The sequence below is a fragment of the Dendrobates tinctorius genome, unplaced genomic scaffold (genome assembly GCF_039654945.1).
Source record: "Dendrobates tinctorius isolate UK_male_01 unplaced genomic scaffold, ASM3965494v1 ptg000060l, whole genome shotgun sequence".
NCBI lineage: Eukaryota > Metazoa > Chordata > Amphibia > Anura > Dendrobatidae > Dendrobates > Dendrobates tinctorius.
In genome coordinates this window covers 75,209,018-75,234,430 of record NW_027361728.1, presented here as the reverse complement: position 1 = coordinate 75,234,430, position 25,413 = coordinate 75,209,018, and the positions used below count along the sequence as shown (strand labels likewise).

The following is a 25,413-nucleotide window of genomic DNA, read 5'->3' as shown; positions in this document are numbered from 1 at the left end:
TTAAAAAAAATCAGAGCTGAACTTATAACGTAATTACCAGGCGGATGTATGGTATGCAAAAGGCAGAGAAAAATTATAAAAAAAACCCGGACCCTAGCTCTTCTTGGAATAGATTCATTTAACCCCTCATTTTAGGTTACTTATTATTCTTACTTATTTTCCAGAAGTTCAAGTGCTCGAGATTTTTATCAGTTTTCTCTACATACTCTACTCAGTTGAATGAAGCCGTCAAAGTCACCGTGGACAATGTGTGGCCTCCGCAGTGGCAGAATTCGTCTTTCTCAGACATGCACAAAGATGTCCATGTTTTCATGCACATCTAAAAAAGACTAATTCTGCCTTACCGGAGGCTACACATTGTCCACGGTGACTTTGACGGCTTCATTCAACTGAGCAGAGTATGCAGAGAAAACTGCAGCGTGATTCCATTGGCTTCAGTAAAAGTAATGGCTTCATCAGGGCACTCAGTAGTAAATAAGAGGGTCCATACTACCCCAAAATGATTGTCCAGAAGGAAAAATAGAATAACCACTTCTAGAAATAAAACTTCAGCACCAAATAGGTGATAGATTCTCAAGAAATGTATTTATTGAGCCAACACTTATGAGACAGATTGCATGCCAAACCCTTATGAGACAGATTACATGCCAAACCCTTATAAAACAGATTATATGCCAAACCCTTATGAGACAGATTACATGCCAAACCCTTATGAGACAAATTACATGCCAAACCCTGATGAGACAGATTACATGCCAAACCCTTATGAGACAGATTACATGCCAAACCCTTATGAGACAAATTACATGCCAAACCCTTATGAGACAGATTACATGCCAAACCCTGATGAGACAGATTACATGCCAAGCCCTTATGAGACAGATTACATGCCAAACCCTGATGAGACAGATTACATGCCAAACCCTGGTGAGACAGATTACATGCCAAACCCTTATGAGACAGATTACATGCCAAACCCTTATGAGACATATCACATGCCAAACCCTTATAATACAGATTACATGCCAAACCCTTATGAGACAGATTACATGCCAACATTTCGGACCTTCTGGCCTTTAGCAAGGATATCTGTCCAGGTGCTCGTCAGTGGATAGAGGATATCCGTCCTGCTGTTTGTCAGTGTATGGCTCAATAAATACAGTTATTGCAAATCTGTTTCCAATTTTGTGCTGAAGGTTTTCATCAGGGCTTTGTCAGAGTTCCATGTAGAATATAGTTTATTAGGGATTCCAACAGAAACTCTGACGTAGTGCTCAACACATAGTGGGGTAGGAGCAAACTTACTGCCAGTAACAAAGGACTAGTTCATCTTTTTAATGCTCTGAAAGGGTAGTAGTAGCGGGCATTATTGGCATCCAGTAAACGACTCCCCAAAAATTAACTAATGGATGCCATAACCAAGGGCAACATATGAAAATTAAAGGAACTGATTATTAATTGCCGGGGTTCTGATTGCTGGGACCCCCACTGATTTTGAGAATGGGACTCTGCAGTGTCTGAATGGAGTAGATGTCGGGCACGCACACTTTCACCCCTTTCATTCCTTTTTGGACTGCCATAGAAAACTAAGTACAGTGATATGCAATTTCCAGCGGTCCCACAGGGAATGAATGGAGCAATGGTGCACATGCTCAAGCTCCACTTCTCTCAGATGGAACTCTACAGAGATTTGCTTTCGGATTGGTATGGAGCCACTGCCAATACTTTTGTTTCCAATGATCAATACGTTATTCCCTACCCTAATAATAGCTGATAACCTATATACTTAGTACAACCCCTTCAATGAACTCATTATGATGGCATGTATGGCAAAATAGATAGAACTCAATGCAGATTCGTAAACCCCTATGCAATGTAGAGGCATAAGCGTAAGGCTTTAGGAAGAGTTTATATTGCAGATAGTCAACTAAAAAAAATGAAAAATAATACATATTCAGACTCACGCAGTGTATGTGGGCACAAACAAATTTTTCCAATCTGTCTTTTTCTACAAACTCAAACAACTGGAGCTGTCAATTGAAAGAAACATGGTTAAGAGTAATACAATAATAAGCCCTATATTATGGACTAGTCATTTATTCATTTACTGTCTCATGTTCCATTTGTTGTGTATAGCAGTCATAACTTCTTTTTTTATTTATTTTTATAATAAAAATATGGGTTCACAATAATTTTTTTGTGAAAAAAAGTGAAGTGTTCATTTTTTCTTCCACATTGCTTCAGTTCTTGTGAAGCACCCAAAAGGTTAATAAACTTCTTGAATGTGGTTTTGTGCACCTTGAGGGGTGCAGTTTTTAGAATGGTGTCACCTTTGGGTATTTTCTGTTATATTTCCCACAGGGGCATTTTAGTGCATAAATGACTCCTGTTGTGTTGCATGAAATATGGTCATGAATGGTAAATTCCATATTTCCATTGGACACAGTATATTGTTTTATAGATTATAGGGTTTTACAGGCTTTGCATTTGTGACATGGATAAAATCCAGGTTTGATTAGAGAGCTCGTACATGGTGCTCTGGTATTATACCGGTTTAATACAGATGACGCTACAAGGTACCCTAAATTTTTTGCCTTTCTATAGATAAATTTTGGATGTGGAGGTAATAGTTCTCCTATTGTCTTATCCTCCTTTAATATTCCCCAATGTTTCCTCACAATATTACGGAGGATATGTGTATTAGCATTATATTGGGTTATAATTGAAAGGTCGCCCTGAATATCATTCACTGGGTCGTCATTTTTGTCCTGAATTAGGGTTTCTCTTGATCTTTTTTGTACTCTATCACTTTCCTCCACAAGGAATTGTTCATCATAGCCCCTATTTTTAAATTTAGTAGTTAAAAACTCTACTTCAGTTCAATAATCTTGGTCTCTGGAGCAATTTCTGTGGGCACGTATAAATTGGCTCTTGGGGACATTAATAAGCCAATTTGGCAGATGGCAACTATTTAAAGAAATATAATTGTTGCAATCTGTTGGTTTATGGTATATGCATGTATGGACCAATCCGTTATCAATAAAAATATTTAGATCTAAAAAATTAATAGACTCTGTACTGGTGGTCGCCGTAAAGTTTAAAAAATAATCATTTTTATTAATATTAATTAAAAATTCTGCAAGTGTCTCCGTACCACCAGACCAAATAAAGAATACATCATCAATGAAGCGGCGCCATAGGACCAGGTTCGCACGCCGCACTCCGCTGGTGTAGATGGTTTGCTCCTCCCATCTACCCACGTAGAGGTTAGCATAGCTGGGCGCGAACCTGGACCCCATGGCTGTCCCCCATCGCTGGGAGAAGTAGTCCGCCTAATATTGGAAATAGTTGTGTGATAAACTCCGTACATTCTGAAATAAAAGAGATTTGATCTTTTGGTAATGTAGTAAGTCCATTTAAAAAATATGTGGCTGCTTTTTGACCCTTTTCATGTTGAATCACTGTATATAGTGAGGTGATATTTAGTGTTCCTAGAATAAAGTGTTCATGCCACTGCATATTATTTAAAATTTGTAAAATTTGTGTGCCATCTTTCAGGTATGAGGATAGTAATGGAACTACTCTTTGTAGATGATAATCTACATACTTAGACATATTTGCCGTTAGGCATTGAATACCAGAGATAATTGGTCTTCCTGGGGGGTTACTTAAATTCTTATGTATCATATCCCCTCTTAATAAGGGTCTTCATCTCTTGACCATAATCATCAGACGGATCAATCTTTAATTTTTCATATGTCTGTCTGTCATTTAGTAAGCATAGGCATTCATTTTTATAGTCCAAAGAGTTCAAAACAACTATATCCCCCACTTATCAGCTGGACGAATGACTATGTCCTTATTCTCTTGTAGTTCTTTTATGGCTTTCCGTTCATTAAAATTCAAATTATATCTGAAATTATAAGTGAGTTTTTAACTACTAAATTTAAAAATAGGGGCTATGATGAACAATTCCTTGTGGAGGAAAGTGATAGAGTACAAAAAAGATCAAGAGAAACCCTAATTCAGGACAAAAATGACGACCCAGTGAATGATATTCAGGGCGACCTTTCAATTATAACCCAATATAATGCTAACACACATATCCTCCGTAATATTGTGAGGAAATATTGGGGAATATTAAAGGAGGATAAGACAATAGGAGAACTATTACCTCCGCATCCAAAATTTATCTATAGAAAGGCAAAAGATTTAGGGTACCTTGTAGCATCATCTGTCTTAAACCGGTATAATACCAGAGCACCATGTACGAGCTCTCTTATGAAACCTGGCTTTTATTCATGTCACAAATGCAAAGCCTGTAAAACCCTAAAATCTATAAAACAATATACTGTACTGTGTCCAATGGAAATATGGAATTTACCATTCATGACCATATTTCATGCAACACAACAGGAGTCATTTATGCACTAAAATGCCCCTGTGGGAAATTATATGTGGGGAGAACAAAGCGCCAAACTTAATGTACGGATTAATGAACATTTAAGAAATATAAGACGCAAGTTTACTGGACATCCATTGTCAAAACACTATGCAGTCCATCATAGGGGCTCCATTAATGGTACAACAGCAACTGGTCTACAAATTGTTTGGAAAGATTGGAGGAAAGATTGGAGGAAAGGGGATTTTATTAAGAAAATGTCTCGTGCAGAAAGTCAATGGATTTTTAATTTAGACTCCTTAATGCCACGGGGACTTAATGCTGAAGTCAAATTATTTGCATTTAATTAAAAAATTGGGACAGCACCTAATGGGTTAACACATTAAGATGACAACCACAGGTTTAAAAGATGACTATTCCTCTGACGGACCTTCCCTGATGAAGGAAACCGAGTATTTCAGAAACCGGTAGGAAAAGAATTGGTCCGTACCACTCGCTGGATCCCATCACGTGACGATCGACGTCACGAAGGTCCTACAAACACTTTGCAGCCGGGAGCATAACGCTGTGAAGCACGCTAGGGCTTTGAGGGAGCAGTGAGTAACATAAGAGACTGTTACCGGCCTGAACAGTACTCTAGTAACTAATCGCTTGGTGGTGACTTATCCTGCTTTGTTTTTAAGCAAATACAGTACAGCACATAGGAGGGGTAGCTCCCCAACTATTCATATGACGGAGCTTTTAATCCTGTTCAGTTCCCAGGCAAAGGCTACAGAACTTTCTCTTCAATGTGAACTTTAGTATGTGATGGGCATATTTGAGGTAAACTTCTAATTGGCCCCTTTTTTCTTCAGTGCTTCCAAAACATATTTTGTTATTTTTATAATTCCAAAAGCCTCTGCACATACATACCTATATACATTTTTTTCCTTTCTCTTGTTTTGATAACAGATCTACTGAACCTACTCACCATTATAGAGGTTCATAGTTTTGGCATTTGGTCTGGTTTTCAACTGAGGGATTTATTCAAGAGAAAATAATAAGGATATCTCAGCGCAGACATACATTGATGTTTTAATTTTTATCTGCAATTTTGTGATGTGTTGTTCTGTCGTGCGGCGCCGGCGGGTATTCCTTCAGCAGTACTAGCGCCCCCCGAATATACATTTTTAAAAAAATGTAATTTATTACCTATTTTGTGTGACACCGCTCTCTGGTTTAAGGGTACAATTATTAAAAGTTTGATAACTGCTAAATTTTCAAAATTTTCACCTGATTTCCGATTTTTTCACAAATAAACACAAGTCACCTTTAAGAAATTTTACCACTCTCATGAAGTACAATATGTCACGAAAAAAACTCTCAAAACCATTGAGATCCATTGAAGCTTTCCAGAGTTATTACCACATAAAGTGACAGTGGTCAGAATTGTAAAAATTGTCCCGATAAAGGTGAAAACAGTCTTCAGGGTGAAAGGGTTAATAGCGCGCAAGCGTGGAGGCACCTTGATGTGTATAGTACAAGCGCTCAGACAATTATAAGTTCAAGTTCTCTAATGGGACTAATAAATACAGTGAAAAAGAAGAAAAGTTTCAAAAATATGAAAAAAAACACAAAAATTGGAATCACCCCCTCTTTTTCCCTATTAAAAGTAAAAATAATAAAAAAAGAAATACCGATGTCTCAAAAAACAGCGAAACATTACATTTTTTTCTTTTTTATAAATCTTTGACTTTTTTTATACTAAAAAAAAAGAAATAAACTTGACAAGTTTGGTATCGCCAAAATCGTTTAGTTGAGGAGAATCATATCAGGTCATTTTTACCACACAATGTAAGCTGTAAAAATAATTTACAAAAAACAATGTCAGAATGGTGGGTTTGATTGCAATTTATACTATATGGAAGAATGAATGGTGTCATTCAGAAGTACAACTCGTCCTGCAAAAGTAAGCCCTCATGAGTCTATGTGGAAACATTTAAAAGTTATGGCTCCTGGAAGAAGGGGAGGAAAAAACGAATTAAAAAGGAAACTGGCTATGTTGGGAAGGGGTTAACCCCTTACCTACAATTGACGTAATATTCCGTCCATGTGACCATGGACCTAATTACCATGGACGGAATATTACGTCATCGCGATCAGCGGCGCCCACGTGGTGAGCGCCGCTGATCGCGGCCGAGTGTCAGCTAATTATCATAGCTGACACCCGGCACAATGTGTCAGGGGCGGTCACGGACCGCCCCCGACACGTTAACCCCTTGCACACCGCGATCAAATGCGATCGCGGTGTACCGGGGGTTAAATGGAAGCATCGGCAGGGAGGGGGCTCCCTCCGTGCTTCCCTGAGCCCCCCACGGCAGCGCAATGTGCAGCGCTGCTGCGGGGGGCTCTTTCCCTACAGGCCCCCGGATCCAAGATGGCGACGGGGGCCTGCAGGGAGCTGACTTCCTCACTGCCTGCAAAGCGCAGGCATGAGGAAGTCTGCAGCAGTGCCTGTGACAGATCGCTGATCTGTCACAGTGATCTGTGATGTGACAGATCAGCGATCTGTCACAGGACAGTGATGTCCCACCTGGGACAAGGTAATAAAGTAAAAAAAAAAAAAAAAAAAAGTGTTAAAAATAATTAAAAAAAAATCGCTAAATAAATTAGTAAAAAAAAAAAAAAATATTCCCCAATAAATCCATTTTTTCAAAATAAAAAAAAACAAAAACAATAAAAGTACACATATTTGGTATCGCCGCGTCCGTAATGACCTGCCCTATAAAACTGTCCCATTAATTAACCCCTTTAGCGAACCCCTTAAAAAATAAAAATAAAAAACAAAGCAAAAAATAATGATTTATTATCATACCACCGAACAAAAAGTGTAATAACGCGCAATCAAAAAGACGCATATAAATATCCATGGTACTGCTGAAAACGTCATCTTGTCCCGCAAAAAACGAGCCGCCATACAGCATCATCCGCAAAAAAATAAAAAAGTTATAGCTCGCAGAATAAAGCGATACAAAAATAATTATTTTTTATATAAAATTGTTTTCATTGCAAAAAACCGACAAAACATAAAAAAAGACCTAAATGAGGTATTGCTGTAACCGTACTGACCCGAAGAATAAAAACGCGTTATCAATTTTACCGCACGCGGAACGGTGTAAACGCACCCCCCAAAAGAAATTCATGAAACGCTGGTTTTTGTTCATTCTGCGTCCCAAAAATCGGAATAAAAAGCAATCAAAAAATGTCACGTGCCCGAAAATGGTACCAATAAAAACGTCAACTCGTCCCGCAAAAAATAAGACCTCACATGACTCGGTGGGTCAAAATACGGAAAAATTATCGCTCACAATATGTGGTGATGCAAAAACTATTTTTACAATAAAAAGCGTCTTTTAGCGTGCGACAGCCGCCAAACATAAAAACCGCCATAAATAGTAAATCAAACCCCCCGTTATCACCCCCTTAGTTAGGGAAAAATAATAAAACTAAAAGAAAATGTATTTATTTCCATTTTCCCGCTAGGGTTAGGGTAGGGCTAGGGTTAGGGCTAGGGTTAGGGCTAGGGTTAGGGCTAGGGCTCAGATTAGGGTTAGGGGTGTGTTGAGGTTAGGGTTGGAGTTATAATTGGGGGTTTCCACTGTTTGGGCACATCAGGTGCTCTCCAAAGGCAACATGGCGTCTGATCTCAATTCCAGCCAATTCTGCGTTGAAAAAGTCAAATGGTGCTCCTTCCCTTCCAAGCTCTGCCATGCGCCCAAACAGTGTTTTACCCCCACATGTAGGGTATCAGCCTACTCAGGACAAATTACAAAACAACTTTTGGGGTCCAATTTCTCCTGTTACCCTTAGGAAAATAAAAAATTGGGGGCAAAAATATAATTTTGCGGAAAAAAATGTTTTTTTTATTTTCACGCTCAGGCGTTATAAACTTCTGTGAAGCACTTGGGGGTTCAAAGTGCTCTCCACACATCTAGATAAGCTCCGTGGGGGGGTCTAGTTTCCAAAATGGGGTCACTTGTGGGGGGTTTCCACTGTTTAGGTACATCAGGGGCTCTCCAAACGCACATGACACCCGCAGACCAATCCATCAAAGTCTGCATTCCAAAACGTCACTACTTCCCTTCCGAGCCCCGACGTGTGCCCATACAGTAGTTTTCTCCCACATATGAGGTATCAGCGTACTCAGGACAAATTGGACAACAACATTTGGGGTCCAATTTCTCCTGTTACCCTTGGGAAAATAAAAAAATGGGGACTAAAAGATCATATTTGTGGAAAAAATACGATTTTTTTATTTTCACGCCCGGACGTTATAAACTTCAGTGAAGCACTGGGGGGTTCAAAGTGCTCACCACACATCTAGATAAGTTCCCTGGGGGGTCTAGTTTCCAAAATGGTGTCATTTGTGGGGGGTTTCTACTGTTTTGGTACATCAGGGGCTTTCCTAACGCGACATGGTGTCCGATCTCAATTCCAGCCAAAAACGTCAAATGGCGCTGCTTCCCTTCCGAGCTCTGCCATGCGCCCAAATAGTGGTTTACCCCCACATGTGGGGTATCAGCGTACTCAGGATAAATTGCACAATATCTTTTAGGGTCCTGTTACTTTTGGAAAAATAAGAATTGAGGGTGAAAAGATCATTTTTGTGGAAAAAATATGATTTTTTAATTGTACTGCTGTACGTTATAAACTTCTGTGAAGCCCTTGGGGGTTCAAAGTTCTCACCACACATCTAGATAAGTTCCTTGGGGGGGTCTAGATTCCAAAATGGTGTCATTTGTGGGGGGTTTCCACTGTTTTGGTACATCAGGGGTTTTCCAATCGCGACATGGTGTCCGATCTCAATTCTAGCCAAAAACGTCAAATGGCGCTGCTTCCCTTCCGAGCTCTGCTATGCGCCCAAATAGTCATTTACACCCACATATGGGGTATCAGCGTACTCAGGACAAATTGCACAATAACTTTTAGGGTCCTGTTACCCTTGGAAAAATAAAAATTGGGGGTGAAAAGATCATTTTTGTGGAAAAAATATGATTTTTTAATAGTACCGCTGTACGTTATAAACTTCTGTGAAGCCCTTGTGGGTTCAAAGTTCTCACCACATATCTAGATAAGTTCCTTGGGGGGTCTAGTTTCCAAAATGGGGTCACTTGGGGGGTTTCCACTGTTTAGGTACATCAGGGGCTCTCCAAACGCGACATGGCGTCCGATCTGAATTCCAGCCAATTTTGCATTGAAAAAGTCAAACGGCGCTCCTTCCCTACTGAGGTCTGCCATGCGCCGAAACAGTGGTTCCCCCCCACATATCAGGTATCAGCGTACTCAGGACAAATTGCACAATAACTTTTGCAGTCCAATTTCTCCTGTTACCCTTGGTAAAATAAAGAAAATTGAACCTGAAGTATTTTTTTTGTGAAAAAAAGTTAAATGTTCATTTTTTTTTTAATATTCAAAAAATTCCTGTGATGCACCTAAAGGGTTAATAAACTTCTTGAATGTGGTTTTAAGCACCTTAAGGGGTGCAGTTTTTAGAATGGTGTCACTTTTGGGTATTTTCTATCATATAGACCCCTCAAAGTGGCTTCAAATGTGAAGTGGTCCCTAAAAATAAAATGGTGTTGCAAAAATGAGAAATCGCTGGTCAATTTTTAACCCTTATAACTTCCTAACAAAAAAAAAATTTTGGTTCCAAAATTGTGCTGATGTAAAGTAAACATGTGGGAAATGTTATGTATTAAGTTTTTTGTGTGCTGTATCGCTGTGATTTAAGGGCATAAAAATTCAAAGTTGGAAAATTGCGAAATTTTCAAAATTTTCGCCAAATTTCCGTTTTTTTCACAAATAAACGCAAGTTATTTGAATGCAATTTTACCACTAACATGAAGTACAATATGTCACGAGAAAACAATGTCAGAATCACCGGGATCCATGAAAGCGTTCCAGAGTTATGACCTCATAAAGGTACAGTGGTCAGAATTGTAAAAATTGGCCCGGGAGTTAACGTGCAAACCACCCTTGGTAGTGAAGGGGTTAAAGATAATCTGTCATCAGGTTTTTGCTATGTAATTTGAGAGCAGCATGATATAGGGGCAGAGATCCTGATTCTAAGGATGTGTCGCTCATTCAGCTGCTTGGTGCAGTTTTGATAAAATCCCTATTTTCTCTGCTGCAGATGTAGCCGTGGTCAGAATGCTGAGCTCTATATCATCCTGCTCACACACCTGATTGCAGCTTCCTGTGTACTCCGCATAGTGAGCAAGCTGCCAATCAGTGGTGGGAGTGGGGTTGGACCAGGAGGCACAAGGCACCTAGTCCTGCAATGATAATATCCTACTGATAAAACACTGATTGTATTGAAACTACAGCGCACAGCCAGATCTGTGACACATTGATGAAACCAAGGTCTCTTCCCCTACATCATGCTGCTATCAGATTAGATAGCAAAACCTGTTGACAGATTCCTTTTAATATAAACCCTTTGGCCCTGATTCATCTTTTGTGATTTCTTCAAGCCACTTTTCTTATATTGTGGTATTTGCTCATTTATTTTGGCACCAAAGTCTTTAAAATGGCTCACATGATTCATATACTCACAAACTTCCATTAGCTCTCCTCTTTTTTAGAAAAGTTTTAAAAAGTCTTGTGAGATATAAAGAGTATCTAATACCATAAGACATTTTATGAATGCACATATGTAATGAGATGGATAAGAGAGACTGAGTAACTGTAAGCGAACACCGCCATCTACTGTACCAAACTGAAAGTGAAAGTTAAAAAAGAAAGAATTGTGTTAGCAGGAACCAAATTGTGCAGGGAGATTTGCAGGGAAAATGAATTCACCTGCTGAACCTGGTCAGGTGACACATGGGAAGGACTTCCTGACTATAAAAGACTTGGCCAGGCTAAGAAGGGCAGTTGGCACCAGAACCTGCACCAGGGCAGATTGTTTCCCTCCAAGGTGGGCTTGCAGCCACCATCGCCACAGAAGAGTCCGAGAGCGGTCAGATGCTGGCGAAGACCTGAGTTGTGAGGAAGATCCGTGTCCCGCTCCAGTGGAAGGCCGTGACCGGAGCTAAGCCAGGCTTGAGGGACACCACGGCCAAGTCACTGGGACATGCTTGGAGAGCGAGATAGGCTGGACTTTGTGAGTGAGTGAGCGAGATTCGTACGACTCCAGTCAAGGCCTGGGATCCAGACTACGCTGGTCACGTGCCGAAGACCAGAGCAACGCCGGTCAAGACCCGGAACATAGACAACACCAGTCAGGAGTTGAGGACCAGCTCCCCACTTTATCCGATCGAGTAGACGCCGTCTGCTGTCAAGCACCCAAGATACCCGAAGAATATGCGATCAGAGACTCTCACCTCATCTGTTGCTCGGAGGATGCGAGTGAGAAGGGCCGTTGCTTTTAGCACAGACTCACGGTACCGGGTGTGGGCCGGGTGGAGGCTGCAGATGAGACTGGGTCTGGCTGACGCTAAAGAGCCCCAGAAAGTGTTATTAGACTTTGTCAGGACCTGGAAAGCTACAAGGGTGCCCTAGAGGCTGTTCCTGCTAAATACAGTGTTTGCCCCCTTCCCGGTCAGACCAAGGTTGGATTGTAGGCCACAAACTGATCTCGAGGACATATTTCTCGTAATGTACTGACCAATATATCTTTATGCATATAATTGCCTGCTGCCTGTAAATGATACTGTGAATATTGTCCTTGTGCAATTTATCTGTGATAATAATAATCTTTCCCACATTTAACCCTGTTAAGTGAATAAAGTAGAAGTAGCTTGTTGATCCTTCCTGTTGTCTCTGCTGTGGCATTCAGTTCCCCTGAATTAGACGTACACCAGCTTACTAGCGCAATTTAAGTCCATTCTGTTGCATTTAGGAAATTTTGCCCTATGTGCACTAGATATTGAATCCCATTAGAAGTGTCGCTCTTACATACTCTTTCTGTAAAGTTATCTGTTTTATAATCAGGGCTTTCTGTAAAATATGAATCACTGGTGATGAGACAGATGATGGCTCTCTTCATTTCTCCTGTTGTCCAAAGGATGTCCGCCATTGATGTTGCCAGGGCCCTTTCTTGCTGTTTTTGGCTTAATTCTGATAAACTAAGAAAAACACACATTTTAAAGAAAGTTACTGTAAAATGTGCATTAATTACATGACATTAATGTATGATTTTTTACATGTTTGAGGTACAAGGTCAGAGTGAATCAGGTCCCTTAAGGGGGTTGTCCATTTAAAACAAGTTATCACCTATCCACAAGTGACAGCTTGCTGATTGCTGAGTGTGTGACTGCCGAGAGTGTTTATCTCTAACTGGGAAACTTTTCAGCCAGTTACAAAATGATCTATCAGGTTGTACTCCTGATCACTGCTCCATTCACTCTCTATGGAGCTGCCAGAAAAAGCCGAGTCACAGTGTTCATCAATCCCACAGGGAAAGAGTGGAGCTCAGGTTGAGCATGCGCACTGCCGATCCATTCTAAAAGTGCTCCACTCAGCAAGTACAAGTGGGTCTCAGCGTTTGGAACCCCAACAATCAACAAGTTACCATCTATTCAGTGGACAGGTTTTAACTTGTTTTCACTGGACAAACCCCTTTAAAGGGACACTTTGGTAATCCCTTTTTGATTGAAAGGATCACCCAAAATAGACTGATTAGAAGGTCTCCTGCAATTGGGAGCTCAATCATATGTGGAGGTACGAGGCAGCAGGTGGCGAATGACCCTTGAACGCCACCATTGTTGATGCATTACATGAAGGACACTAAAGGGAACCTCTCCTGATGAAAATGGTATTTGAACTGCCGACAGGATGGTATAGAGCAGAAGAAGATGATCAGATTGATGTACATTTTTATGGTAAAAGTTTATTAAAACTTGCATTTTCTTAATTGAATGCATTGCTTGTATGAATATTAGTCCAGTGGTTGCTCCTATACATTTATTACCAGTCTTCTCTGTATGACTGTGCAGAGACAGCTGTCAATCATAGAGTAGGATCGTCCACAGCACTACTATCCATGCAAACACCAGGGATTCCAATGAATAAAATAGCAGTTATACTGAATCTTTTCCAACAAACCTACATATCTTTTATCTCAGCTTCTTCTCTATTCCATGCCTTGCACAGATCAGAAAGCTAACATTAATGCTTTAATGTCATCGGGGGAATGTCAGGAGGTTCTCGTACACATTAGAAGGTTGGCTGGTAAAGTTGAAATCAGAGTTTTGTCCAACATACATATAACAATTTCTATGTGTGATCAGGGTGTGAACAATATGTCTAACAGGTCAAACCCTGTAAAATGATCATTTATTAGATAAACATTAAAACCTTCAGACAGGAATTATAACACACCGTACCAAAAATCCAAACAATATTCTGATACATGACACTAATCAAATATCCTTCTTGCAAAAAAGCAATCAGTGCTGACGAATTCCTCCTCTAGGCCTGACTTTAGCATTTACCTACCAGTGGAGGTTGGCACCCTATTACAAAGAGAATGGTGCCCGCGCTCCTCGGGGGATAACCCTTGATATCCCTAAGTATACAGTGTTAAATGCCGGTATCAGAAACAAGGTGTCTATGTGCAAAGTAAAATACATAGTAATCAGATGACATCTGTTACCAACAGCCCAATCTCTATCTGATGTCCTATACTCCACACCTGCCTATCTTGCGGAGGATGGCACCCTATTTGATGATGACAGAGGCGCCCCCGCTCCTCAATGACTCACTCTCAATAGCCCTGACCACACTTAATACCCAGTCATGACAAAAAGAGGAATCAACTGTTTCATAAAGGCAGTGAGAAAAAAAACACTGTGGTTAACAATCAGAAGGTACTTAGCTTGATAAAACATTTTGCTGTTATTTAGGTAAAGCCTCAACGTGTGTTCCCCATGTCGAGGTTCCTAAGGAGGCTGATACAGCCATGAATCCATGTGATAAGCCTAGCATGGTATGTTACAGTCACGGACTTCCTCATTTAAATAAATAGATAGATACTCCTCCCCTTCCAATTGCCTCGCCGCCCCCCCATACCTTAAATCCAGTAGTAGACAACCATATCCACTTCTACTTAGATCCGAGCTTAAAATTCCAATGTACATCAAGTGGGTACATTCATTGTTAATCAGTGAAATAAGAAGTTGGACTTATTTACTTTGAAATGTCACAGTACTATTTAAAATATTAGCCAGTTTTTAAGCATAACATTACAGATTGTCAGCTGTAATTCTGATTTCAGGCACATGAGATATCAGCTCATCGGTTAATGGCTATGTTTTCAAGGATACCATGATCTGTAGGACCGCTAATTTCACAATGTCATAAAATGTTCTGTAGCTTAGCCTCATGTCTTATGTAAAACACGCATTACTGTTAATAAATCATGCACATACATACATGTTATCTCCCTTTCCATTGTCTTACCTCTTTATAGAAGTGTATTCATGCTTATTCTTTGTAAACAGCAGGTACTTAATGATGTGAGCTTGCACCACCAGCTGAATGGCTCTTGTTCCCCCCTTTAATATATAAGTTTGTAATGTTATTATTAATTAGATGATCATTATCTACACATAATTATGTTCAGCTATTAAACAGCGCCATATAAAAAATCAATATGTTTTCATATATAATAGGAAATGTTTTAATCTAGACTAAGTTCTCTGTTTATCTGCAAGTCATGTACTAAATTACAGTTTTCTTTAGAATGAATGGAGGGATGGATGGGGGATGGATGGATGAGATATGGATGAGGGAGGGATGGAGGGAGAGTTGGGGATGGATAGATGAGATATGGATGAGGGATGGATGGAGGGAGGGATGAGGGATGGATGGAGGGAGGGTTGGGGGATGGATGAGATATGGATGAGGGATGGATGAAGGCAGGGATGAGGGATGGATGGAGGGAGGGTTGGGGGATGGATGAGATATGGATGAGGGATGGATGGAGGGAGGGATGGATGGAGGGAGGGTTGGGGGATGGATGGATGAGATATGGATGGAGGGAGGGATGGATGGAGGGAGGGTTGGGGGATGGATGAGATATGGATGAAGGATAGATGGAGGGAGGGTTGGGGATGGATAGAGGGAGGGTTGGGGGATGGATGAGATATGGATGAGGGATGGATGGAGGGAGGGATGGATGGAGGGAGGGTTGGGGGATGGATGGATGAGATATGGATGGAGGGAGGGATGGATGGAGGGAGGGTTGGGGGATGGATGAGATATGGATGAAGGATAGATGGAGGGAGGGTTGGGGGATGGATAGAGGGAGGGTTGGGGGATGGATAGAGGGAGGGTTGGGGGATGGATGAGATATGGATGAGGGATGGATGGAGGGAGGGATGAGGGAGGGATGGAGGGAGAGTTGGGGATGGATGGATGAGATATGGATGAGGGATGGATGGAGGGAGAGATGAGGGATGGATGGAGGGAGGGTTGGGGGATGGATGAGATATGGATGAGGGATGGATGGAGGGAGGGATGGATGGAGGGAGGGTTGGGGGATGGATGGATGAGATATGGATGGAGGGAGGGATGGATGGAGGGAGGGTTGGGGGATGGATGGATGAGATATGGATGAAGGATAGATGGAGGGAGGGTTGGGGGATGGATAGAGGGAGGGTTGGGGGATGGATAGAGGGAGGGTTGGGGGATGGATGAGATATGGATGAGGGATGGATGGAGGGAGGGATGAGGGATGGATGGAGGGAGGGTTGGGGGATGGATGAGATATGGATGAGGGATGGATGGAGGGAGGGATGGATGGAGGGAGGGTTGGGGGATGGATGGATGAGATATGGATGGAGGGAGGGATGGATGGAGGAGATATGGATGGAGGGAGGGATGGATGGAGGGAGGGTTGGGGGATGGATGGATGAGATATGGATGAAGGATAGATGGAGGGAGGGTTGGGGGATGGATAGAGGGAGGGTTGGGGGATGGATAGAGGGAGGGTTGGGGGATGGATGAGATATGGATGAGGGATGGATGGAGGGAGGGATGAGGGATGGAGGGAGGGTTGGGGGATGGATGGAGGGAGAGATGAGGGATGGATGGATGAGATATGGATGAAGGATAGTTGGAGGGGTGGCTGGAATCCATAGTGTCCCATGCCATAATTCATCTGTGAGACATGTACTCTTCAGCCTGAACGGTGGCATCATGCTGAGAAGCAAGGAGAAATGAGCTGGATTTATCGGATTCCGTAGAACTGTAGTCCAAAGTTCGGTTCAGGTACATAAACTTAAAGGGAATCTGTCACCCCTTTTTTGAGATATCATATAATGATATCATTCAATTGTGCGTCACATAAGGATTCTCTTAGTACTTTTGCTTCCCCCTGACCCCGCACCTTTCATGCATAAATACCTTTTTTATATCGGTTCAGATGTATGTAAACTGCCGCAGTCCGGTCCGATGGTCGGGGCTTATTCACCTGCTCCCCCCTCCCTGTCTAGCTCTACGCAAGAAGAAATGCATAGAGCAAGACAGGGAGGGGGGGAGCAGGTGAATAAGCCCCGCCCAGCGGAACGGACTGCGGCAGTTTACATACATCTGAACCGATATAAAAAAGGTATTTATGCATGAAAGATGCGGGGTCAGGGGGAAGCAAAAGTACTAAGAATCCTTATGTGACACACAATTGAATGATATCATCATATGATATCGCAAAAAAGGGGTGACAGATTCCCTTTAACTCTGAACTCGAACCACATAGAAGTCAATAGGGACCCGAGTTTGGTGCTGTAAAATGGTCATAGTAAGGGCTAGAGGTCTCTGTTTCCTTGCACATTATTAATGACTGCACAATTTTGTAGAAACTGGGGGGCCATTAAATATAAGTAAGGTATTTGTAATTTATTTCTACTGATGCAGCAGAGAGCAACATTTAACGTTGCATCGCAGTACTCACACTCTTTCTTTGTGGATTGTAAGTTTGCATACAGACCCATCTGTCCTTATTTTCATATTATATCATGAACCTGACTGTATGTTACTGTTCCCTGTAACTTATTACACAGCATTGTAGGAAATGATTGCACTTTATTAACCCCTTCACGCTGCGGCCAAGTCTGTCCACGTTGACATATGAGGGCTTGTTTTTTGCAGGACGAGTTGTACTGTTGAATGACACTATTCATTTTGCCACATAGTGCACTGAAAGATGGGGAACAATATTCCAAAGGCGGTGAAATTGTGACCCCCCCACACACACAATTCTGACATTGTTTTTTGGAAATTGTTTATACAGTATACGTTTTGTGACAAAAGTGACAACGCAATTTGATTCTGCTCATCAGTGCGATTACGGCCATAGCCAACATGTCCAGTTTTTTGTCTATTATTTTAGTGGTGAAAATAAAATCAGAATTTTTCAGAAAACTATTTTTTGGGTTGTGTTGCCATTTTCCAAGACGTATAACATTTTTATTTTTCGGCAGTGTGTGTTGATGGCTTATTTTTTGCGGGGCGAGATTACATTATAATTAGTACCATTTTGGGGTAGATGTGAAATTTTAGTCGCTTGTTACAGCCTTTTTTGTGGAATTGCGGAGACCAAAAAATATACTTTTCGCGCTCTTGAATTCATTCCGTTTAAGGTGTTTACCGATCCTGTTAATTGTTTTTATAGTTTGATAGATCAGACTTTTCTGAACGCGGCGATTCCACATATGTGTATTTTTTTTTTTAAATAACTTCATTTTCAGTGGGAAAAAAGAGGAGTGATTTGTACTTTTAGTTTTTTAATTTTTTTCAACTTTTTTTTCACTTTTTATTGTTCTTGTTAGCCCCCTTAGGGGACTTGAAGGTGCGATTGTCAGATAGCTTGTGCTATATGCAGCAATGCGACAGCATGTTAAATGCCGATATCCGATACTGACAGCTGCATTTAGCAAGATAATAATCGCGGCAGAGCAGCGCTCTACCTGTAATTGTTAGAGGCGGCCTCGCTGCGTAAATACACTCCATACACCCATTTCTGACATTCGCCGTAGATGTATGGCGGATGTCCTGAAGGGTTTAAACTATCATTAATACAAGTAGCAAATTTGATGTCTTTATACATTTAACAACCCTGTTAAGCGATCTAACCTTAGAAATGTAGTATAGTTCTTCTGATTGGCTATGTGACTTACCCCATGTGCAGTAGCCTAGGTATCCATGGTTACAACCATTTGTATAGTGACATTTAGTTAAATAAATTAAAAAAACAATGTCCAGGAAAAACATTAAGGCTGTGTGCACATGCTGCGGATTAGGTGCGGATTTATCCGGGCGGATTTTGTAAAATCCGCAGGTGAAACCGCAGGTCAAAAGACCTGGCGGTTTTACCTGCGGATTGCTCTGCGGTTTTGCCCTGCGGTTTTGCCCTGCGGTTTTTCATCTCCTCAATGGAGGAGATGGCAAACCGCAGCAGAATCCGCAGAAAGAATTGACATGTCAATTCTTTCTGCGGATTGAAAACCGCAGATAATCCGCGCGGAAAATTCCGCACCGTCTGCACTGCGGTTTTTGATTCCCATAGGGAATCATGCTACTGTACACCGCAGCACCGCAGCGAACCGCAGCAAAATCCGCAGCGTGTGCACACAGCCTTAAACTGACTCATTTTTGGTAGATAAAACCCTTAATCATAGTATACACTCTACACTATCATTAAGGGTGTTTTTTTTGCCAGTTTTAAGGTTTTTACTGTACATTGTTAATTTTAATGGATTTAAATAAATATTTATTTTTTTATACTTACCAACTGGACGCGCTGCATTCCCTGTCCTTCCTTTTGTTATTGCTGTGCTGCTCCAGCTGGATCTAGCACCCTCCGCTTACAAGGTTCTTGGCTATCTGAATGATCAGCTGGTATGGTGAACTCCATTTTTGCTTTTATTCCTGACATTTAGTTAGTTGTTAGTGGACTTAATCACGAATACCTAAGCTATTGCAATGCCCTCTACATGGGGTAAGCGACATAGCTAATCAGAAGAACTATATCTTTCTAATTGAAGGTATTTGTAATATGATGATTATTATTACAGCTATTACATATTGTGAAAGGATCTTGGAGATGGGAATACCCTTTTAAGGCTGGAGTCACAGGAGCGATGATTCTCTCATGCGAGAGAATCTGCTTCAATTATGTAAATGACACTTGGCCAGGAGTTTGAACCGACTGTCACCTTAGTGTGATCTGAATCTCTCGCAAGAGAATCATATCACAGGTGAAGAAAAGATGGAGAACTTAATTTCTCCAGCTTCTCCTTTGTTAGAGTCTGTGTAAATGGGACTGCACTCAGATGACATCCGAGTGCGGTCTCATGTTTTCTTATGCCTTATGCCGAATGGGTGTTGACAGTAGAAGAGGGTGTAGATGAGCTTCTAACCCCTTCAACACTGGCGGCCCACCAGAAAGCCAAACATACCCATTCAGTGAGCCATGATAGCTTTATAGTCGGCAGAATTTCTGTATTCAAATCAATAATGCCAGGCAGGTCATTAGCAATGTGTCATGGCGATTATGTCAGCGTCACAGCATTTTCAGATATCCACTTATGTTTTCATTTTCTATTTCTGTACATTATTTGTAATAGTAAAATCTATCCTGTTTTTTTTTTTTAACAGTCACTCACCTTCTCTGCTTCAATAGCATAAGACAGTTCGGAAAAGGCCTCTCTAAACTTGAAAAATGACTTTTTCCATTCATAGTTGAATGTTTGAAATGTGTTTCCAAACAGAATTTTCCTCATTGCCTTAAAAATATATATATAAAAGATTAGTATATGAATCATATAAATAGCTGAAAACGGGGCCACCCCTTTTATTATAACTTCTGCCCCCCTTCAGTGGGTCGATGTTGTTCCATCTGCTGTAATTTTTATTATCTATAATGACCATGTGCCTAATTGGAAGTAATTACACATATCTTTTTCATATCACACCCTTGACCACTTCATGACGATCACTGAATCACGCAGACACTGAGCATAAGGCTGTGTACCCACGTAAGCGTTTTTTTTTCGTGTTTTTTAAGCGTTTTTTTCCCTGCAAAAATGCTTAAAAAACGCATACATTAAGCCTCCCATTCTTATAATGCATTCCGCAATTTTTTGTGCACATGATGCGTTTTTTTCCGCAAAAAAAACATCGCAGAAAAAAAAGCAGCATGTTCATTAATTTTGCGGAAAAAAATGCATTTCTAACTATATTCTATGAGGCTGTGGATGATCCTGAAAAAAACCCCGTAAAAAATGCAAAAAAACGCGCAAAAAAATGCAAAAAATCCCGTGCGTTTTTCCTGGGAAGGAGTCTCGTTTTTTCTGCATACGTGAGCACATAGCCTTAGACTATTGAGAGAAATAACTGTTCTGTTTTTTTTTTTAAAAAAGGACCTTCCACCAGTTTGAGCAATTTGAACTGGCCACATCACGGAATAGTGGCTGCAGAGCTGAATAAAATTTTTTAAATTCTCATCTCCATTGTGCAGATATTAGCTACTAAAGTTTAGATTATAATTTTATTAATAAGGATTCATTAGAAGAGATTTGTCTATGAGTGCATTAACCTTTTCCACTGCATGACGTTACCCAATCATAAGTACATAAGAGACATCACGCGGGAGGAAAAAAAACACGCCCCAGAGAACGTCAGATCCGGCTCTCTCTGTAAGAGACATGTAATGACACACTGATATCACTGAATGGATCCTCTGGTGAGCAAGAGAGGGACGTAGAGCAGAGCTGTGTGTCATTACAAACACTTCTTGCAGTACTCCTCTGACAGTAGTCAGTGTGGGTATAAGGGAAATAGAGCAGTGCTGACAGTGCTGTGAGAGGAGAGCTGCAAAAAGTGTTTGTAATGACTCTACTCCCCTCCCCTGCTTATAATCACAGAAGATGTTGGCAGTGATAATACTGGGAGCAGTAGGGCTGTTTGTTATTACATTTTTCACACAGAGAAATCCACTTCTATCATTTTCTGGGGGCATGTTTATTTTCCCTGGAATTATGTCTTCTGCTTTGGATTGGGCAACATCATGCAGGAATAAAAGACAATGGGCTGTGAAAAAGATCCACTAAGGGTCGAAACGCGTAGCTGATTCAGTGCCCGACACACATCCAGTTGCATATGGGGAGAAAGCTGTATATGGAATTTTATATCTATATTTTGGAATAAAAAGTTATTATCCTGGAAGCTGGAACTTTTTTTTTTTTCCTACAATAAAAGACAATGCCCTCAGAGACGAATCTCTCTCACAATGCCCACTTAGTCTTAAAAAAATATTCAGGATTGAGAGTCCTCAGTAGTTGATACCTTTTAATGGCTAACTGAAAAGATGGTAACACATTGCAAGCTTTCGAGACTACTCAGGTCTCTTCATCAGGCTAGACTAATACAAAATCTGAATCTATCCAAAATACAAAATCTATCCACTGGCTAACACGGTACAAAGATATACATCTTTCCTGTATCACTTAGTCTTAATACATTTAGAATCTAAACTTTACAAATCAATACTTCCACAACGGAAATGAAAAATGAAAAATTTAAAAGTAGGTTTTATTTATCTCTGCAGCTACTATTCCATAAAGTGGCCAATTCAACATACTCAACCTGGTTAAGGTCCTCTTTAAAGTTGCATTTACACTGCCTAATTATCGTAAGTAAGTGTTCTTAGGACCGCTTCTTTACAAAAATCACACAGTGTAAACAGGCTGCAAATCAAAACCCTCATTCTCCGGTAAAATGATTTTTTGATTTGCCCAAAAGATCATCACTCTGTGAAAACAGTACCTACCCTGCAGAGAACAATGGCAGCGTGTGTGCACTAAATAATCAATTACAGATCATTCAGTGCGCATTGTTTACCATGGTCGTCAAACATGTTGCCAACTGGCAAGGTGCAGTAATTAGACGTTTCTGCTACGTCATAAATATGCAATCTTCCACATTTACATTGCAACATCAAGAAGGAAAAGTCGTGGAATTATAAAAATCACAGAATCGATACACATGTTAATAATGTCCAAATTATTTAAAAAAAATGAAAAAATGTCAAAACATATCAAGTTATTCAGTCTCAAGTATGAGCGTCACACACGGAAATATCCGCACTTACATGCCTTGGCTGCTATCAATGAGGTTATTAATGGTTGTTTGGAGAATGAATGTCCTGGCACTCTGAATTAGGCACACAAATCATCAAAATCCGATCCGGTATTGGCAGCTCCTTTTGCAACTGCCGACTAATGATGTCGCAGATGTGTTAGTTGGGAGATAGTCTGGAAACATTACAAGTCATGGTTGCACAGTTAGGCCAGGCAGGCTGCTCACAGTAGCAGTAGCAATATGTGGCCTGGTGTTCTTGTGTTGAAAGTGTGACTAAGAGGCTACCTGATTTCCACCAGAGCTACTGATCATGAGGATAGGCTTGACCGTTAGGGTAGTCACCAGTGCCACTCCAGAGCAGTGCCTAGACCTGCAGAGGCTGACCGAAGGGTCAGCTGGCAGAACACAAGGTACAGAGATGTGATCAGACAGTACGAGGTTGGGGCAGGCGGCACAGGATCAGAATACGAAGTTGGGGTCAGGAGCGGAGAGGCCAGAGTAGATTAGTAAGCAAGCTGGGTCGGAAAAAGGAACGACTAGACAATACCCCACCAAAACAGATAACTAGAGAAGAACTGCCCACTAGGAACCTAAGTTCAACCCAGGTGTGGAGGGATGAGCTGTCTAATATATTCCCTTCTTGCAGGGGATAGACCAGGGAAACAACCGTGCAGGACACAGCAGGGTAAAATTCTGGTAGAGTCTGGCCGCACATCGCTGTAGCCAGGTGGAAACTCTCCAGCAACTGGGGAATGCAGCAGAGGCGGGAATGCCGCAGAGGCAGTTCAGCGCGATGGCATGTCACTGGATGGAGCAGCACAGTTAACGCAGTTAGTAGGATGGAGCTGAGAAGGCATGGGAATTACCCATGTGACATTGGGCTAAGAGCCAGACATCCAGCTACAGGCGTCCATTGACCTCACACCACTGCACTGAAAGCCTATCTTTAGCAAAAAATAGAATAAACGGGCACCATCCTAAATTTAAGTTTTCAATAGTTTGAAGTGGGATCACCTGATGCATACAAATGAACATGAAGCCACACAAGAGAAAAGTGTACGCACCAAAATACAGGGATCACCATCAAGCCAAATATTCATGTTTAACAAATTTCTTTATTACAATGAGCAACACAAACAAACACTTGTTTAAAAGCAGTTAAAAAGTCTGGAAACAGACATGAATCAATAGACAAAAAAATGGGTCATGATATTAAACAATAAAGAGTCAAATACTTAGAGCCCCACAGTAACTCCACAATCAGTGTGCTGTAAACCAATACAAATGATTACTGGCTAATATTGACTAAGTCCTGCTATAGCAGTAATCTATCCATATGCTGTTTGCATATGAGCCTCAAGCATGAAGTGCTATCAGTATTAAATACACAGCCAAAGATAACATAATCAAATAAATACAAAAATATGCTGTATACCTACAAATCATGAGCACTCAGTTCTAATATGGCAGAAATACAATTATGCCATGCAAACACAGCTTGTTACCAGCAAAGATGGCTAAAGAGGTACAGATTAAATCATTCCTTCCCCCAGCATGATGGCGGTTAGCCCTGAGCACAAGCACACATCTCAGTTAAAGCCTATCATGGCGCAGAGCAAGATGGCAATGAAGGCTGGAGTCGAGGACTATCATCTTCAGCGATGTGTCCTGCTTTTGTATTGGACACAGTGATAGCCAGAGATTCGTCTGGAGATCATGTGGGCAATGCCATAAAGAGGCCTTCATGAGGGAAAGTAAAAGAGTCCCATTAGCCATATATTAACATGACAATGCAAGGTTACGTTTTTTGTGCCACTGTGAGCACCCTGCATAGCCTAAACATGCTACAATGGCCTGCAGCGTCTCTGCTCTAGACTCACATCAAGCACATCTGGGATATCATTAGGCTGTGTGCACACGCTGCGGATTTTGCTGCGGTTCCGCAGCGGTTTTGGCCGCTGCGGACCCGCAGCAGTTTTTGCTGCGGTGTACAGTACAATGATTCCCTATGGGAATCAAAAACCGCAGTGCAGACGGTGCGGAATTTTCCGCGCGGATTATCTGCGGTTTTCAATCCGCAGAAAGAATTGACATGTCAATTCTTTCTGCGGATTCTCCTGCGGTTTGCCATCTCCTCCATTGAGGAGATGAAAAACCGCAGGGCAAAACCGCAGAGCAATCCGCAGGTAAAACCGCAGGTCTTTTGACCTGCGGTTTCACCTGCGGATTGTACAAAATCCGCGCGGATGAATCCGCACCTTTTCCGCAGCGTGTGCACACAGCCTTAGTGAGCACTTGCACAGGGGGCTGCCAGCGGTGGATCTTGATGATTTATGGGCCCATGTACACAATAACGTCATTGATAGCAGCCAAGGCGTGTAAGTGCGGGAACTTCTGATTTATTCGATACTGAATAATTCAAGATGTTTTGAAAATGTTGTTTCTATTTTTTCATTATTTGGATATTATTAAAATGTCAAATCACCATTTGATTTCCATAATTACACGATTCTTTCTTCTTAAGGCCCCGTTACACATAACGATGTCCCAGCGATCCCACCAACGATCCGACATGGATGGGATCGCTGGGACATCGCTAGGCTGATCGCTGGTGAGCTGTCACATAGACAGCCCCTGCAGCGATCAGGACCAGCGAGCAAGCTGGTATCTAAGGTAAACAGCGGGTTTCTAAGAGCTGCATGGCTCTTGGATACCCGCTGTTTACTCAGGAAGCCAGCATGCACACTGGTATCTAAGGTAAACAGCGGGTTTCTAAGAGCCGCACGGCTCTCAGAAGCCCGCTGTTTACCTTAGATACCAGCGTGCACGCTGGTTTCCAGGGTAAACAGTGGGTATCCAAGAGCCATGCAGCTCTTAGAAACCCGCTG

The 25,413-nt window shown here is 41.4% G+C and overlaps 1 protein-coding gene across 1 annotated transcript in view; it reads right to left on the bottom strand.

The window, feature by feature from the left end:
• Positions 1-25,413, bottom strand: part of MINDY4B (MINDY family member 4B) — a 164,451-nt gene that overhangs the window by 91,697 nt on the left and 47,341 nt on the right. Inside the window, exons 5-8 of the mRNA XM_073579063.1 lie at positions 20,050-20,169; positions 14,846-14,940; positions 12,345-12,510; positions 1,965-2,030 (exon numbers count right to left, since the gene is read on the bottom strand). Of these exons, the coding sequence (XP_073435164.1) occupies positions 1,965-2,030; positions 12,345-12,510; positions 14,846-14,940; positions 20,050-20,169 (447 nt within the window). The remainder of the gene's footprint in view (positions 1-1,964; positions 2,031-12,344; positions 12,511-14,845; positions 14,941-20,049; positions 20,170-25,413) is intronic.